At 42.6% G+C, this 16,338-nt stretch overlaps 1 protein-coding gene and 1 pseudogene across 1 annotated transcript in view; both read right to left on the bottom strand.

Annotated features, from left to right (window-relative positions):
* The window catches only part of DCPS (decapping enzyme, scavenger), an 81,149-nt gene extending 69,799 nt beyond the window's left edge, over positions 1-11,350 (bottom strand). Inside the window, exons 1-2 of the mRNA XM_006901570.1 lie at positions 11,150-11,350; positions 8,942-9,116 (exon numbers count right to left, since the gene is read on the bottom strand). Coding sequence (XP_006901632.1) covers positions 8,942-9,116; positions 11,150-11,350 — 376 coding nt within the window. The remainder of the gene's footprint in view (positions 1-8,941; positions 9,117-11,149) is intronic.
* Positions 11,351-12,506: 1,156 nt separating this feature from the next.
* Positions 12,507-13,382, bottom strand: LOC102871743 (annotated as a pseudogene).
* Positions 13,383-16,338: the final 2,956 nt, after the last annotated feature.

Here is a 16,338-nt window from a genome sequence, read left to right as displayed (position 1 = left end):
AAAATTAATAAAATAAAATTTTAAAAAATTGAAAATAAAAAAAGACAATAACAAAACCAGAGGAAGGTTTACATATGGCGAGGCTTATCTAGTATGCTGAGAGGGGGGTGGAGGAACACTTCATTGGAATAAGTCAGAAGAAAGGACAATGTGCAATGATAGGATACACAGACACTGTGTATTGTATATAACAATATGGATCAGCATTATGATTAACTGAGTGAGAGGATGGATTGGGTGCAGAGCTTAGTGCATAGATCAGCATGGTGAAGGGAAAGTAAGGTAAATTGAAGGTTTGATGAGATGTTGTATTTAATAAGTGGCAGTGATTAACTGTAATTGATATTTAAAAGACAAAGACATCTCTGTAACAGGTAAGTGGTATTAGTGGTTACCAGATGGCAAGAGAGACAGAAGTGAGACTTGCTGCTTAAGAGGCAATGAGCTTATGTTAAGGTGGAGAAAGAGATCTGAAAACAGATAGAAGGAATGCTCATATAAGACAGCAAACACAACCAAAGGCTCTGAGCTATGCACATAAAGAACACTGAAATGGCAACTGTTTTGTTGCATATAGGCCACAATTTAAAAAAAAGTAGAGTTAAAAAGTACAGGTTTTCCTGCTGAAGCACAAATTCTAACTCAGAAAGTTTGTCAATAACTATGCAAACAAAAATAAGAGTTGTTGCTGTGAAGTCATTTGAGACTCATAGTGACCCTACGTACAATAGCTCTGAATCATGCTCTATGCTGAGCCAATTTCACGGTCTACGACACACTCACTCCCATTAGCCCAATCACTGAGTCAATCCATCTCATCCAGGATTTGTCTTCTTTTGCGCAGTCCCTCCACCCTCCCAAGCATGACGTACCTCTCCAAGAACTGATTGCTCCTTGCAATATGCCTAAAGTACGTCAGATGAAGCCTCAGAATCCTTGCCTCCAAGGAGCAGTGTGGCCCCACCCTCTCAAGGATGAACCTGTTTGTCCTCCTAGGAGTCCAAGGTATATTCAGTACTCTTCTCCAACACCACAGCTCAAAGGCATCGATTGTCTTTCTATCATTCCTAGTCATTGTCCAGCTTTCTGATGCATAGCAAGTAATTTCGAAGACTGTGGTCTGTATCAGGTGCACCTTAGTCTCCAAACTGACACTGTTGCTCTTTAGTATTCTGGAGAGGTCCCTGACAGCCACCTTTCCCAGTGCAATTCGTCTTTTGACTTCCTGGCTGCTGGTACCAAGAGTGTTGACTGTGGAGCCAAGCAAACTAAAGTTGTGAACAATCTCAATCTCCTCACCATCTATCATAATGCTGCCAACTGTCCCAGTGGTGCAAATCTTTGTTTTCTTTATATTGAGCTTCAATCCATATTTAAGTCTGCAGTAATTGACCTTCTGGAGCTAATGCCTCAGGCCCTTCTCAGTTTTGACAAGCAAGGTTGTGTCATCAGCATAACGCAGGTTGTTGATGAATCTTCCTCCAATACTGATGTCAAATTCCTCCTCATAGAGCCCTGGCTCCCAGATGATCTGTTCCACATATAGACTGATAGGACACATCTCTGGTGTACACCCTTCCCAATTTTAAGCCATGAAGTATTTCCCTGTTCTGTTCTGATGACTGCCTCCTGGTCCAGGTACTGGATTTGCATAAGCAAAAAGTGTTCTGGGATTATCCTTCTCAGAGTCAGCCACAATTTGTTGTGATCTACACAGTCAAATGCCTTTGTATAGTCAATGAAACATAGATAAAACATTCCTCTGGTGATCTATGCTTTTAGCCAAGATTCTTCTAACATTAGCTATAATATCCCTAGTGCCACAGCCTCTTCTAAACTCAGCGTACACACCTGACAGTTTTCTCTTGATGTGCTGTTCCAATCATTTTTTAACAATTTTCAGCAGAATCTTGCTAACATGTGTTATTAACAATATTGTTCAATTATATCTGCACTCTGGGAAATTGTGTAAGTTAGATGGCAATGTTAACAGAAGGTGACCAGCGTCAGTGTTCCTAAGTTCATTTTCCTGGATGAGGTGAAGAAGGAGGACATCTCAACTTATGAAGAGTAGCACCCCTGAATGGTCAGAACACCTAAATGAAGAGCCATGAAAGAGAAATCCAGGTAAAACAAGTAGGTAGTGCTGAAGAGCCAGAGTGACCAAGCAGGGCAAAGAAAGCCTCCGGGGCAGATGGGCAATTGAGGAACATAGGGTCAGAAAATCAGGGGCCCAATCACAAAAGATCTTGTTGGTAAGATCAGAAGTTAGCAGAAGGCTGTGACCAAGGGAAGAGGTGGGTAACAGAATTTGTTTCTGTTTTCAGAGGCTTACAGAGGATGAGGAGAACAAGAGATGAAAACAGCAAAGCAGGGGAGCTCTGGTGGCCTAGTGGCAAGAAGCTGCAACTACAATCCCAGAGGTGCACGGTTCGAATCCACCAGATGCTCTGCCGGGGAAGGAGGGGCAATCTCCTCCTGTACCAGTCAGATCTGATTTGACAGTACACGCACACAAAAATAATAAAATAAAAAAAAATATTAAAAAAAAAAGACAAGAAAACAGCAAAGCAGAGGCAGCTCCTGAAGATTGCAGACAGCAGCGTGGAGCAAGAGCAGCAGCAAGCTCTGGCTCTATTATGGGGGTCCAGCCAAGAGGACTTGCTAAGGAATTACTTCTAGGTTTTTAGCGTGAACCACTGGCTGGAAGACAGGGCTAACACGGGATGTCTGAGGGGAAGAAGAGATTCAGGGAAGAGGCATAACCAACAGTCCTGCTTGAGCCATGTTAAACTGAGGTATCAATGAGTTTTCCAGTAAAGGATGGGGAAGTCAGTCTGGCTCACAGATGTTGTCTAAAGTCCAGTGTTCTCGGAATTTAATTTGTGGGGATTTGGGTACAATGTAGATTTGGGTGCCTGAAACTCAACATTTCCAGCAAGCTCTCTTGAGAGGCCAATACTGCTGCTGCACAGACTGTAAGGCGGCAAACCCTACAACAGCTTAGGGAGGATGGCCAGAGGCTTACACAACCTACAGAACAAGATCCTTCATTTCCAAAATGGAAAAACACAAAATAGAAGACCCAAGAGCCCTCATGTGGCCTGTCAAGCTTAAAATATTTAATGTTTGCCCTCTACAGGAAGAGCTTGCCAGCCTGATCTGTAACAGCTAAAAGAGAAGAGAGACCACACTGGGTCCTAAGCATAGTACCAATCTGTTCATTATTCTATGAATCCCTGGTGGTGCAGACAGTTACATGCTGGATAACTAACACAGAGGTGGCAGTTCAACCTTCTCGGAGAACCGGCCTCCTGAAGCCCCTCTGAAGAGCAGTTCTGACTTGCATGGCAGTGCTGGCCTTAGAATGTTATCAGCTAGGCAAAATTACCATGCCTATTTTGGGCAAGGACAATAAAAGTACACTTACACTGCACATTTACTACTTTGGCTAAGACTGTGAACCCTAAGAGGTAACATCAAGGCTGCCAGGTAGCAAGGGTACTTCTGGGGTTCCTCATGGGAAAGCAGGTATGTGGTAGGTCAAGGACCGCCTCTTTCAGTTTTCAGAGCAAAATGTTAAAAACAGAAAGAAATGGCATTGGCACAAAAGCACAGTTACAAAAGCACCAAAAAAACCAAAGGAAAAAAAATAAGAAAGATAAAAGTCATGGATTCTACATGGCAATACTCTGGACGATATCCTGTGGTCCTTGGCTGTGGGTATGGGGAAAAGATGTGGGGACAGAAGAAGGCAAGTGAAAACTTGGCTCCAGGGCCAGCTGATCAGTAGTAGCCACCAGCACAGATGCCTGTTACCTTTTCCCCAACCATGTGGAGGAACACATCTGCTCAAATGTCAACCCTGAAGGAAGGAAGTACAGCTGTCCACTTCTGCCAACCTAAACCAATTTATCTGGCTCTTTCTCTAAGCAAGATCAGGCTGTTTTTCCTTCAGCTATGAAAGGTTTACTCGTCTCACAGGTGTCCAAAGGACAACAATAGCATGTTTTCTTAAGAAGGGAAAAAAGCTAGAATCTCTCACAAAAACCATGGCAGGATATTCACAAAGTCCAACTGTGCTCCAAAGTGTTAGAGGGCAAATGGAAAAACAAGAGGATATTTCAGTGTTGCCATGTGTTAAAATGCACACCCTGAACTTCCACAAGAGGAGAACCTTTAAAGTCAACTTGTGCCATCCAGTTTGTAGAAGGCTGCCAACAAATATCCCTAGCCTAACCACAGAAAAGATAAAGAAGTGTCATGTGTAGCTTTTGGCATGGAATACTATTCTCCTTCTTAATAAGTCATGAAAATACAGGCAACCAGATGCAAACCTCTTTCTGTTTCATGAGAACTATTTATACGGGATCAAATTGACAACAGAACCTTGAAGGTTAAAGAGGACTTAGGAGACAGTGAGTTTCTATTACTGGGAACAACTCAGAAGCAACTTAAAGAATCAATGTCACAGAACTTACTTGTAGAAATTGCCAATTCATTGCATGCCCTACTGTGAAGATTCTCAATAATACAAAAATCTGTCAACAAAGAAACCAAAATTCTTTTCTTTTTCTGACACATGCTACAACAAAGATGAACCTTGAAAACAACACAGAGTAACAGACGCCATTCATGAAAGAAAAAATATTATATGATCTCACCTATGAGAAATAACTATTGGCTACTAAGGAAACTCTGGGGGCCTAGTGGTAAAAAGTTGCACTGCAATCCTGAAGGCACATGGTTTGAATCCACCAATTGCTCTCCTGGAGAAGGAGGGACAGTCTCCTCCTGTGCCAGTCAGATCCAATTTGATGGTACATAACAAGAAAGAAAAGGGGGGGAGGGGCAGAAATACCTATTGATTACTAATGGCATTTAGGGCAGATGGGCAGGAGAGGGCAAGGCAGACAGTGCTTAGGGCTAAGGGTGAAGGGTTGGAGTATTTGCGAACCACCAGCAGTGATGGTTGAGCTCAATCAGTATGATCAACATCCCTGAATGTACATGTAAAGTCTGCTGAAATGGCAAAGAATTTATCCCCAAAGTCCAGAGCTCCGTTGGCCTACTGGCAAGAATCTGCACAGTAATCCCCAAGACACACAGTTCAAGTCTACTAGCTGCTCCAAGGAAAAAATTGGCAATCTCCTTCATGCAAGTAACTGCTTCTGAAAACCTGCTGGAGGGCAGCTATGGGTCAGTTCTGACTCAATGGTACACAACAACTAAGTCCAACAATAAAAAAATAATATGTGAAAAGACAAAAAGCTTACCTTTTTCTTTGACCCATGCCTTTCCCAAGGCTCCTTGAGAACACAACTTATTCCCTTAGACAGAGTCTGACAGAAGCAGTCATTCTCTGCAGCACCCAAAAGATGGCCTGAGAGCAGGAAGACCAAAGCCCACAGGAAGGTGAGTTTTCCTGCCAGCTACTGTGATTTGGTACTAACTATTTAACTTTTCAAAACCTCAGTTTCTTAATTCGTAAAGTCCACAGGGCTATTTTAAAGGTTAAATAATAAACAAAATCCTTGGAATGGTGTCTAGAATATATGTTGTTGTTATGTTCCGTTGAGTTGTCTGCAACTCATACCAGCCCTATGTATAACAGCCCTAAACCCTGCTCTATCTCATGCCAAACTTACTGTCTCTGACACACCTATACCCTTAGCCCCAGTCAATGAATCAATCCGTCTCATTCAAGGTCTTCCTCTCCTGCACTTTCCCTCCACCCTCCCAAGCATGACATCCCTCTCTAAGGACTGATCCGGCCTTGCAAAATGTCCAAAGTATGTCAAACGAAGCTTCAGAATCCTTGCCTAAAAGGAGCAGCCTGGCTCCACCCTCTCTAGGACAGACTTGTTTGTTCTTCTAGCAGTCCATGATATATTCAATACTCTTCTCCAGTACCACAGCTCAAAGGCATCAAACCTCCTTCTATCATCCCTAGTCATTGTCCAGCATTCTGTTGTATAGCAAGTAATTGCAAAGACCATGGCCTGCATCAGGTACACCTTAGTCTCCAGACTGACATCACTGCTCTTCAGTACTTTGGAGAGGACTCTGACAGCAGACTTTTCCCCAATGCAATTAGTCTTTTAATTTCCTGGCTGCTGGTACCAAGAGTGTTGATTGTAGAGCTAAGCAAACTGAAGCTGTCAACAATCTCAACCTCTTCACCATCTATCATGATGCTGCCAGTCAGCCCAGTGATGACAATCTTCGTTTTCTTGATGTTGAGCTTCAATCCATATTGAAGGCTGGAATCCTTGACCTTCTGCAGCAAGTGCTTCAGGTCCTGGTGAAAATCTTTGTTTTCTTGATGTTGAGCTTCAATCCATATTGAAGGCTGGAATCCTTGACCTTCTGCAGCAAATGCTTCAGGTCGTCCTCAATTTCAGCAAGCAGGGTTGTGTCATCACATAACCCAGATTGTTGATGAGTCTACCTCCAATCCTAATGCCACGTTTCTCCTCACAGAACCCAGCCTCCCAGATAATCTTTTCCACATATAGATTGAAAAAATATGGAAATAGGACACATCCTTGCCGCACATCTTTACCAATTTTGAACTATGCAATATTTTCTTGCTCTATTCTGACGAATGCCTCCTGGTCCAACTATAGGTTTCACATAAGCACAATCAAATGTTCAGGGATTCCCACTGTTCTCAGAGTCAGCCACAGTTTGTTGTGATCTACACAGTTAAATGCCTTTGCATAGTCAAGGAAACACAGACATTCCTTTGGTACTCTCTGCTTTCAGCCAAGATCCATCTGGCATTAGCTATAATATCCCTAGTGCCATGGCCTCTTCTGTAGGTAGGGTTTAAAAAGTGCTCACAATTATTATTACTCACTTGTTATTGTTGTTCTTAAGTTCTGCGGACTCGAGATGACTCATAGTGACCCTAGGAACAAAAGACCTGAACACTTGTATAACTTTCACTGTTACTCCAAGTTCATAAAGTTTCCAGAGGCAAGCTACTTCTGAAGTGGATGCCACGCCTGCTTCCAAGCTTGTTTTAATCGGGGAGCTCCACCAAACACTGTCCAGCATGGGTAACCATTATCACATTTGACACATCAGTGTCACAGTGGTTAGCATCACAGCAACTACGAGCTACCTCTGTACAGCAAATGGATACCCCAGTGCTATACCACTTAGAAGAATGTTTGACCAAAAACTACTAAAACCAGGCCTGAGGGCCACAGATTAAAATCACCCACCTTTGGCTTGGTAACATAACTTTCTATCCACGAGGCCCACAGAGCTCTCTCTATGTTGTTGTTAAGTGTCATTGAGTGGATGAAATTCAAGAATAGGTTTCACATAAGCACAATCAAATGTTCTGGGATTTCCATTCCCCTCAGAGTCAGCCACAGTTTGTTGTGATCCACACAGTCAGATGCCTTTGCACAGTCAATAAAATACAGATAGACACTCCTCTGAAACTCTCTGCTTTCAGCCAAGATCCATCTAACAATAGCTATAATATCCCTAGTTCCATGGCCTATTCTAAATCCAGCCTGCACATCTGGCAGTTCTCTGTTGATGTGCTGTTCCAGTCATTTTTGGATAATTTCTAGCAGAATCTTGCTTACATGTGATATTAATGATATTGTTTGATAATTTCCACACTCTGTAAGGTAACCTTTCTTTGGAATGGGAAAAAAATATAGATCCCTTCCAGTCAGTTGGCCAGGACATTTGATTGTGCTTATGCAAAACCTATACTTGGATCAGGAGGCCATCATCAGAACAGAGCAAGGAAATACTGCATGGTTCAAAATCGTAAAGGGTATATGCCAGGGATGTGTCCTACCTCCATACCTTTTCAATCTATTTATAGAATTGATTATCCAGGAGGTTCATCTCTAGGATGAGGAGTGTGGTATAAGGACTGGAGAAAGACTCATCAACCACCTTCATTAGGCAGATGACACATGCTTGCTTGCTGAAACTGAGAAGGACCTGAAGGACTTGCTGTAGAAGGTCAAGGACTATAGCCTTCAATATGGATTGAAGCTCAACATCAAGAAAACAAGTATTCTCACCAGTGGGCCAATCGGCAGCATTATGATAGAGAGTAAAGAGATTGAGATTGTTAACAGCTTTAATTTGGTTGACTCCACAATCAATATTCTTGGTACCAGGAGCCAGGAAGTCAAAAGATGAATTGCATTAGAAAGTTCAATGTCAGGGACCTTTCCAAAGTGCTGAAGAGCAATGATGTCTGTGTGGAGATGAAGGTGTGTCTGATCCAGGCCACAGTCTTTGAAATTAATTGCTATGCATCAGAAAGCTGGACAATGACTAGGAATGATGGAAAGAGAATCGATGCCATCTGATATACTTTGGGGATGTTGTAAGGATGGACCAGTCCTTGGAAAGAGACATAATGCTTGAGATGGACTGATTCAGTGACTGGAGTGAGAAGGGTAGGTGTGTCAAAGACAATAAAGTTGGCACAGAATACAGCAGGTTTCAGGGCTATTGTAGATAAGGTCGGTCGCTATGAGTCGCAAGCTACTCAACAGCACATAACAACAACAGTGGATGAAACCTTTCTATCTCATGAATCACACACCTCTCTAACACATACTCCAGCAGAGCAGGGCTTCTCAGCCAAGGCACCGCTGTTGTTCAGCTAGCATTGGGGAAGGAGCTGTCTTAAGCACTATAAGGTGGTTAACAGCAGCCCCAGCCTCTGCCCACCAGTAGTCAGTAACACTCCTCATCTCTAGTGTGGCAACCAAAAAGGTCTCAGGATTACTGTCAGTTATGAGGAAGTGAATGTTTAGCAGCTGAGCCTCCTTTCTTCTATTAAGAACCATTGCTGCACTGGAATATAGCAGTCACTCACAGAGAGTTCTAGTCACCTTATCTAATCTTCCGCTCTCTCCACATGTAAGCACCTCTGCCCTCTTTTGCTTACCACTCAGCTGCCTCGGAGGGAACAGATGATAAGTGCTGTAGATATCATTGGAGAATTGTAGTTGGAGCTCAGGGCTGCCCGACAGAAGCTGGGCCATCTGCTCCACCTGAAACGGTGTCTTCTCCAAGATCACAACAGCATCCTCTCCATTCATTTCTCCCGGAGCCTCATTCACCTATCGGTAGAGACAGAACGCTGGTGAAGCCTGGAGAGCAGAGGCAGAAGATTCCAGGGCCTGTGAAACCCCAATTCTAGAGATAACCCTCCTCCAAGTTTTCTCAAAAGCATGCATACTTTTTCTCCCAGAGAAGGCACTGCAAAAACCCAGTCCCCAGAGAAACTCTCACACCAAGGGGTAGACTACCTAATAAGAAAGGTAAGCACAGGTTCATTCGTACTTACTGAATGACCTGTAGTGAGAAATTTCAACATATCTTTTAAGAAGTGAAACCCAAGGACACGGGCCAGAGTACTAGGTAAGAACAAGTAAGCCTGTGCTTATCTTATTTGTTTGGTCCTATCCCTGTCGCCAACTGTTAACCTGAAAACAGGCTTTGATTCTACAGGAAGGTGCTAAGAAGTTGGGAGAGAGGCAGACAGCAGCCATACCTACAGTGAGAATCTTTGATGTAGTGGAAAAATGTGAAACTGTTCATTGCAGATTAGTTAGCAAGCATAATTAAATCACTTTCCTTCCTTATGGGATAATCCAACACTGCTCATGCTTTTCTTCTAAAAGATGCACAGCATCTCAGGTTGTCTTGTTTTAGGCTTACAAGGCCTCTGCCAAGTATATTCCATTTTACAGAGGAAAAAACTGAGTGTTCCAGAGATGAAGCGACTTGCCCAAAGACAAATTAGCAATGATGACAGAGAAGCTGGACTGTAGGTCTCCCCAAGCATGAAGGTTTTCATGGCAGGTTATTTATCAGCTACTGCAGACCGAAGACAGGTTAAGGTTGGAAGAAACAACCAGAACCTTACCAATAAGCAGAACACACGGAAGCCTCAGCCCAGCCCCACTCTTAGAGCTCTTCCTGGGCTCTGGGCAACCCTGACACCTGACATTGTCACTGTCCAGTTTCTTTTTTACTCCTGCTCCACAGCTAAGTACATGGTACTGGATGAAGCCAGACAGGTATGCACATCTACCAGGGACAGCCCACACTCCTGCAGACAGACGGTGACTTCTCACCAGCATACCTTTGTGTCTGTCTGTCCATGCATGGCACAAGGAGCTGAGGGCTGTTAGTTGCTGCTGGGTGGGCCTCAGCTCGCAGAAACCCCACTACTCACACTGTCAACAATACTGTTAGAGCTGTGCCATGATCAGCTGCTGATGGGGGATATCCAGGAGAATGCCAGACCTTTCTTCCTGGTCTGGGTGTGGAAAGTAGGCTGAAATCTATTCAGCAACAAAGCAACACATGCAAGCCTCCAAGCTGATCGGTAGTGGCTGCAAATAAGATATACTAGCTAGGAACCAAACCTAGATTTCCCACAATCAAGGCAAGAATTCTAAACTACTACTGCCCAGCACATCGTTAGGAATTCCGAACTTAATAAACCAACTCCTTCCTTAAGGGCGAAAGCCGGAAAAGCCCAAAACTTTAATCTCCCAGTTGGTATATTAATCCAAGGCCGGGGACTAGACAGACAGTCCAGTAGTATTACTGGATTCCTACTCTTAGTGGCAGTACTTAGAACACTCAACTCGGATGGTTCAAAACCACGAGGGTGTAGTGGGAAGAAGAATGCTGTGGAGAAAATTAGTTGTAAAAAGATCACAGTACAGGAAACCCCAAGGGCACTTCTATTGTTTCAAGGGCGCCATGAACTGGACTCCGGAGTGCGCTTAGTTTCAGAGCTTTTCAAAAACCTGCACTTTACAAGTGTTAGCTATTTTCTAGTGAAGGCGGATTTATGGACATTAGACTGAGGCGTTCTGATTCCCTTGCTTGATTGACCTTTCCCATAGCCTCCACCCCTTCAAGCCAGCAGTGCTGCACCCTGTCCCCCCGAAGTGTCGCTGTACGTTCCAGGAGACTTGGGACGACGGGTCTCTCCGTCCCTTGCAAAGACGCCCAGCCACCTGCAATGTCACCGGTACTTTCTTACCGACAGGTGAAGAGGAGGGGAGCCAAAGGAAGGCCCTCCCAGAGATGATGGGTTCGCCCCGCCCCTCCAGCCGCGCGCGCGCAGTAGTACCTTCCCGTGTAGGAAAAGGATTTTGTCCCGCGCAGACTCCTTCAGCACTTTTTGCACTCTAAAGCCGGAGAACGGTAAGCGGGCAGCGGCAGAGTTACCAGTGCTCACACCTGCTTCTTGTTCTTCCGTGCTAGGAGTTTCTATCTTGTCCGCATTCTCATTACGCTTTCTCTTGAGAGGCTGAACAGACAGAGCCGCCATGCTCCTGCAGAGCCGTGTGCGCCTGCGCAGAGAGAGCCCCTCGCCATCCAATTCCCGCTCCACTCCCCCCATCCCGCTCGGCCCCGCCCCAGACCGTCGGTTCCGCCCTGAGCTCGACCCCGCCCCTCTGGGGGGCTTTATTTTCTGTCTCTGAAAAGCCCTTGGGGAATCAGTTATGAGGTGTTTTAACTTGAAAGGCACATAACAACAGCAGCGAACTGGTAGTACCATAAATTTGACTTGGATTCAGAAGAGGGCATGGAATAAGGACTATCATTGCTTATGTCAAATGGATTTCGGTTTACCCGAAAGATGTTTGCGTCTTATTGGCAATGCAAAGCCAATAAATTGTGAATAACAAGTGCAAAGAATGAGAAGTCCAGAACATTTAATTTGTGCACATGCGGAACCTGTACATAGAATGAGCAGTTTTTAAAAAAGAACAAGAGATTACAATCATAAAAGGTAGACGTCAGGGTTGCATCCTTTCACCTTATCCATTCAGCCTTTATGCTATGTAAATAATCTGTGAGACTGGACTATTTGGAAGATACAGTATCAGAATTGGCACAAGATTCATTAACAGCCTGTAATATGCAGATGACACAACCTTGTTTACAAAAAATAAAGGTCTGAAATAATACCAATTTGAAAGAGCCATCAAAGCATCAACCTTTTCTTCTTAGAGACCCTTTGTTAATTAGAGACCAAACAAGGATTCCCCATTGTCGCCACTCAATGCAGTATTGGAAAACCTACCTAGAACAATAAGCAATAAAAGGAAATAAGATATTGTCAAAGAGAAATTAAAACTGCAGATTTTTTGATAATATACAGAGAAAATCCCAAAGATTCAAAAAGAAAATTCCAGCAAGGAGACAAGGTGTAAGATCACTATTCAAAAATCAGTTGGCTTTGTCTACAGTAAAAGTTGGTGCTTGGTTGTGTTTTGTTGTTTTGTGTGTTTGTTTGTTTGTTTTCCATTCAAACCTTTTATTCTGTTATTGTTGGTGCATGAGGAAAACTGCTTTTCCCATAATTCATGGTGCCCTAGACTTCTGACTAACTTATTTGGTCAGCTGGGAACACCACCAAGCCATATTCTTCTTAGGTTTAGTCAGTTGTTAAGTGTTACCTACTTAATTGATGCTTTCTTTCATACAACCTTTAACAAGAACTCATACGTTGCATTGATTATGCCCCAAGAGATGAGGGACTGGTGATAATGCAGATGGGTACCTCTGAAAAGATTTGCCAACTTCCTGTCCTGTTCTAGCCAGATGTTTTTGAAAACCCTGGGGAAAGACTGAAATTTCCCACCAATCTGAGACTGCATGCAAGTCTTTACAACATTAATTGGAAAAAACAAGAATCTCAACATGACACTCAGGAGGCCTCCACAGATGAAATCATTGACCAGATGCACACTGTGAGACTTTGCAGTAGGCCCCAAGCCAGGGCATTGTCCGACCCATTGCAGAAAAGAATGGGCACCAAGTCTCAATAATATTCTAATCCCATGGCATTTTAGTGCCTTGAAAGCCTGATAAGTGTTTGTAAATTGTTCATGATGCTTGTGGTCTTGAAGCAAAGTCTGAACTCTTTCCTGTGCAGTGGGAATGGCCTCTGTCATCCTGTAAGCTCTGTGGCCAGGCTATAAATCGCAAACTCTGGGGTAGTGATGTATTTGTGGAGAAGGGAATATAAATCCTCACATAGACCAAACATAAGTGCTAGTTTGGTTGTCTTCTGCATTAATGGGGGAAGAATTCCTCGATACAAGTTTCGGAATCCATTGCTCCTCAAATAAAATATTGCATCCCTGGTTTTGATGTCATAGAGCTGTTGTCAAAAAAGGACCTTCTGAATGAGAAATGTGACCACTATGTTGTTGAAAGCTGCACGGCAGCCACAGAGGTAATGTTTCGTTTGACCAACATTTGAAATGTGAGACGATAGTATCCTGTTTTGAAGGTGTCAGGATGTGCGGCCTCTTTTCATGAACTTCTGAACCCAACATGGTGCTTAAGATCTTTCTTCTTTGTGAGAGATTTTTACTTGGTATTTGAGGGATGGTAGATTTCTGTTAAGTTTCGCAATTTTTTCTTTGTTACTGACTAGGTCCTCTCTTCTTGGAATCAATTTTGGTAACTGGATTTCTTGTTTGTTCTCCTGGCAGTCAACGGTATGTTCATCATTCTTCTCCAGCACGACTCAAAGGCATCAATCCCTCTTCTATAATCCCTATTTATTGTTCAACTCTCTGATGCATACTCTGCCTTTTTTATTTTCAGAAGTAATATTTTCTCATTTGAGTCAAAGTTTACAAATCATAAGCATTTTCATCCCATCAGATATTTTGTTTTAGAACATTACAATTAATGAATTACAGTCTCATGAAAACCCTTTCACTTCACCCAACTTGAATTTACTTTTGGCTCCACTCTTCCTAATTCCTGTTAACCCTCCCAAGACTGAATTAGTGTAAACCTTTCCTTAACTTTTTGCATTAGTAGTCTCATATTATAATTGGCCTTTTGTGACTGGTTTACATTACTTAACATAGTTTGTTCTAGATTTATCCATGTTGTACAGCATTTCACAAATTTATAATCATTTTTTAGTTTATCAACTTTCTAAGGAAGCACCAAACTGTTCTTCATAGTGGTTGCACCATTTTGCATTTCCACTAGCAGTGCATGAGAGTTCCAATCTCTTCACACCCTTGCCACCATTTGTTGTTTGAAGTCTTACTAACTACTACATTTTTTGCTGGGGTGAAATGGTATCATGTTTTGATTTGCATATAACAGCTAATGATCTTGAGCATTTCCTCATGTATTTGTTGGTCAAATGAGTAGTTTCTTTGGTGAAGTGTCTTTTCATGGCCTCTGGAATCAAGAAGGAGTTAAGTTCCTTCTGAGAGCAATTGGTGCCTTTGACCAGCGTGGCAGCAGCTGAGGTGGTGAATGAGAACTGACCAGAAACTATCACGATAGTAGAACCAATAGGATTTACATATGCAATATACTTTCATCTGTAAGATCCCGTTATAGGAACTGATTCTCAACTAGCTACATCTTTTGCTGACAATTGCTGAAATGATTTCAATCTCTATGAAAGTAGAATCTACTCTTTATATTTGCATATCCCCGCTGCACTAGGTACAGTGCTTTACAAATCATTTCTCTGAACTGATGCAGAGACTTTAATTACACTGAACTTCTTGTTTCAATTCCAACATCAGATTAATTATAATGAATGTGCCAACCACTAACAACTTTGAGTTTTCAATTATTACAGAATTTCTGGCAGAAGATGCTTACGAGACACACAGGGACATGGAAGATATAAAACTATTTGGAATAGAATGCTCTTTTAAATAAACATGGTAATCAAGCTATAAAACAACCTTTCTAAATCAACCAACTAATGCACAGCCATGTTTATCGTGGCTTTGTTCATAATAGCAAGGGGTTGGAAACAACCTAAGTGCCCATCAATGAATGGATAGAGAAGCTGTGGTATATTAACACAATGGAATACTATGCTGCATTGAAAAACAAGGAACTCATGCAATAATTATTAAAAATGGGTGACCCTGGAGGACATTATGCTGAGTGAAGTATCTCAGTCACAAAAGGACAAATACTGTGTGGTGCCACTGTTGTAAAGCAGGACTGACCTCAGGCTTGGGAGGAGACTGAGAAAGACGGGTTCAATAGTGTATACTGCATTGAAGCAGATGAGGGAGAAAACTGTTTAAGAGGAAACATTATTAGCTATTTTTGTCATGACAGGAGTCTAGAGCGAAGGCTGTATAGTGGAGTGGACATGGCCGGGGAGGGGGGGTTAGAGGATTGTAAAACAAAGAAAAAATTTTTCTTTTACTTTTCCAAGAGGGTAGTGTACTAGGGGGAAGGTTGGGATGTGAGAAAAGTGCAACAATGAATGAATGGAAATTAAATAAATAAATAAAATCTTGTGCTACTACAAAAAAGAAAAATCTGCCAACTAGGTAACATTTAAAAATGCTTTCTCAAAATTAATACATTTCAGTAAGGGCATGTAGCTACAGCTTTTAAACTCTTAGAGGCAGTTTCAGGGTTACAAAGAGCATAGTATCATGAGTGTGTCTTTATATCCTGTCTTAAATGTAAATATAAGAAATACCAACTAAAAATATTATTAGACTCTCAAACTCAAGAAGATTCTGTTTGTGAATATTTCTACTACTTAGGGACCTCTCCAAAGTACTGAAGACCAATGGTGTCTCTCTGGAGAGTAAGGTGCGTCTGATACAGGCTATGGTCTTCGCAATCACTTGTTATGCATCAGAGAGTTGGACAATGACCAAGGAGGATAGAAGGAGAATTGATGCCTTTGAGCTGTGGTGCTGGAGAAGAGTATTGAGAATACCATGGACTGCTAGGAAAACAAACAGATTTGTCCTGGAAAGGGTTAAACCAGGTGGCTCCTTGGAGGCAAGGATTCTGAGGCTCCGTCTAACATACTTTGGACATGTTGTGAGGAGAGACCGGTCCTTGGAGAAGGACATCATGCTTGGGAGGGTGGAGGGACAGCGCAGGGGGGAAGGGCCTCTATGAGGTGGATTGATTCAGTGACTGGGATAATTGGGATGGGAGTGTCAGAGACGGTGCGATTGGCACAGGACAGAGCAGAGTTTAGGGTTGTTGTACATAGGGTCGCTATGAGTCGCAAGCGACTCTACGGCACATAACAACAACAACAACTAGCTCAACTTGTTTCTAAAACCTGAGGAACTTTAAAACACACCACCTGCACTCAGCCCCAACCAATTAAGTCAGAATCTCTATTGGGACAATCTTTCTTTCTCTTTTTGAAGCTTCCCCAGCAGTTCTAATATTGGGGTTGGGAACCACTGCTCAAACAGAATCTCTTATTTAGAAAAAATATATAAGGAATAAAATATAGCAGAGGAAAATGCAATGATATGGAGAATCAGT

The sequence above is a fragment of the Elephantulus edwardii genome, unplaced genomic scaffold (assembly GCF_000299155.1).
Source record: "Elephantulus edwardii isolate Elephantulus edwardi_28Jun2011 unplaced genomic scaffold, EleEdw1.0 scaffold00333, whole genome shotgun sequence".
In the NCBI taxonomy this organism is placed as follows: Eukaryota; Metazoa; Chordata; class Mammalia; order Macroscelidea; family Macroscelididae; genus Elephantulus; species Elephantulus edwardii.
This window is presented reverse-complemented; position numbering and strand designations above follow the sequence as displayed.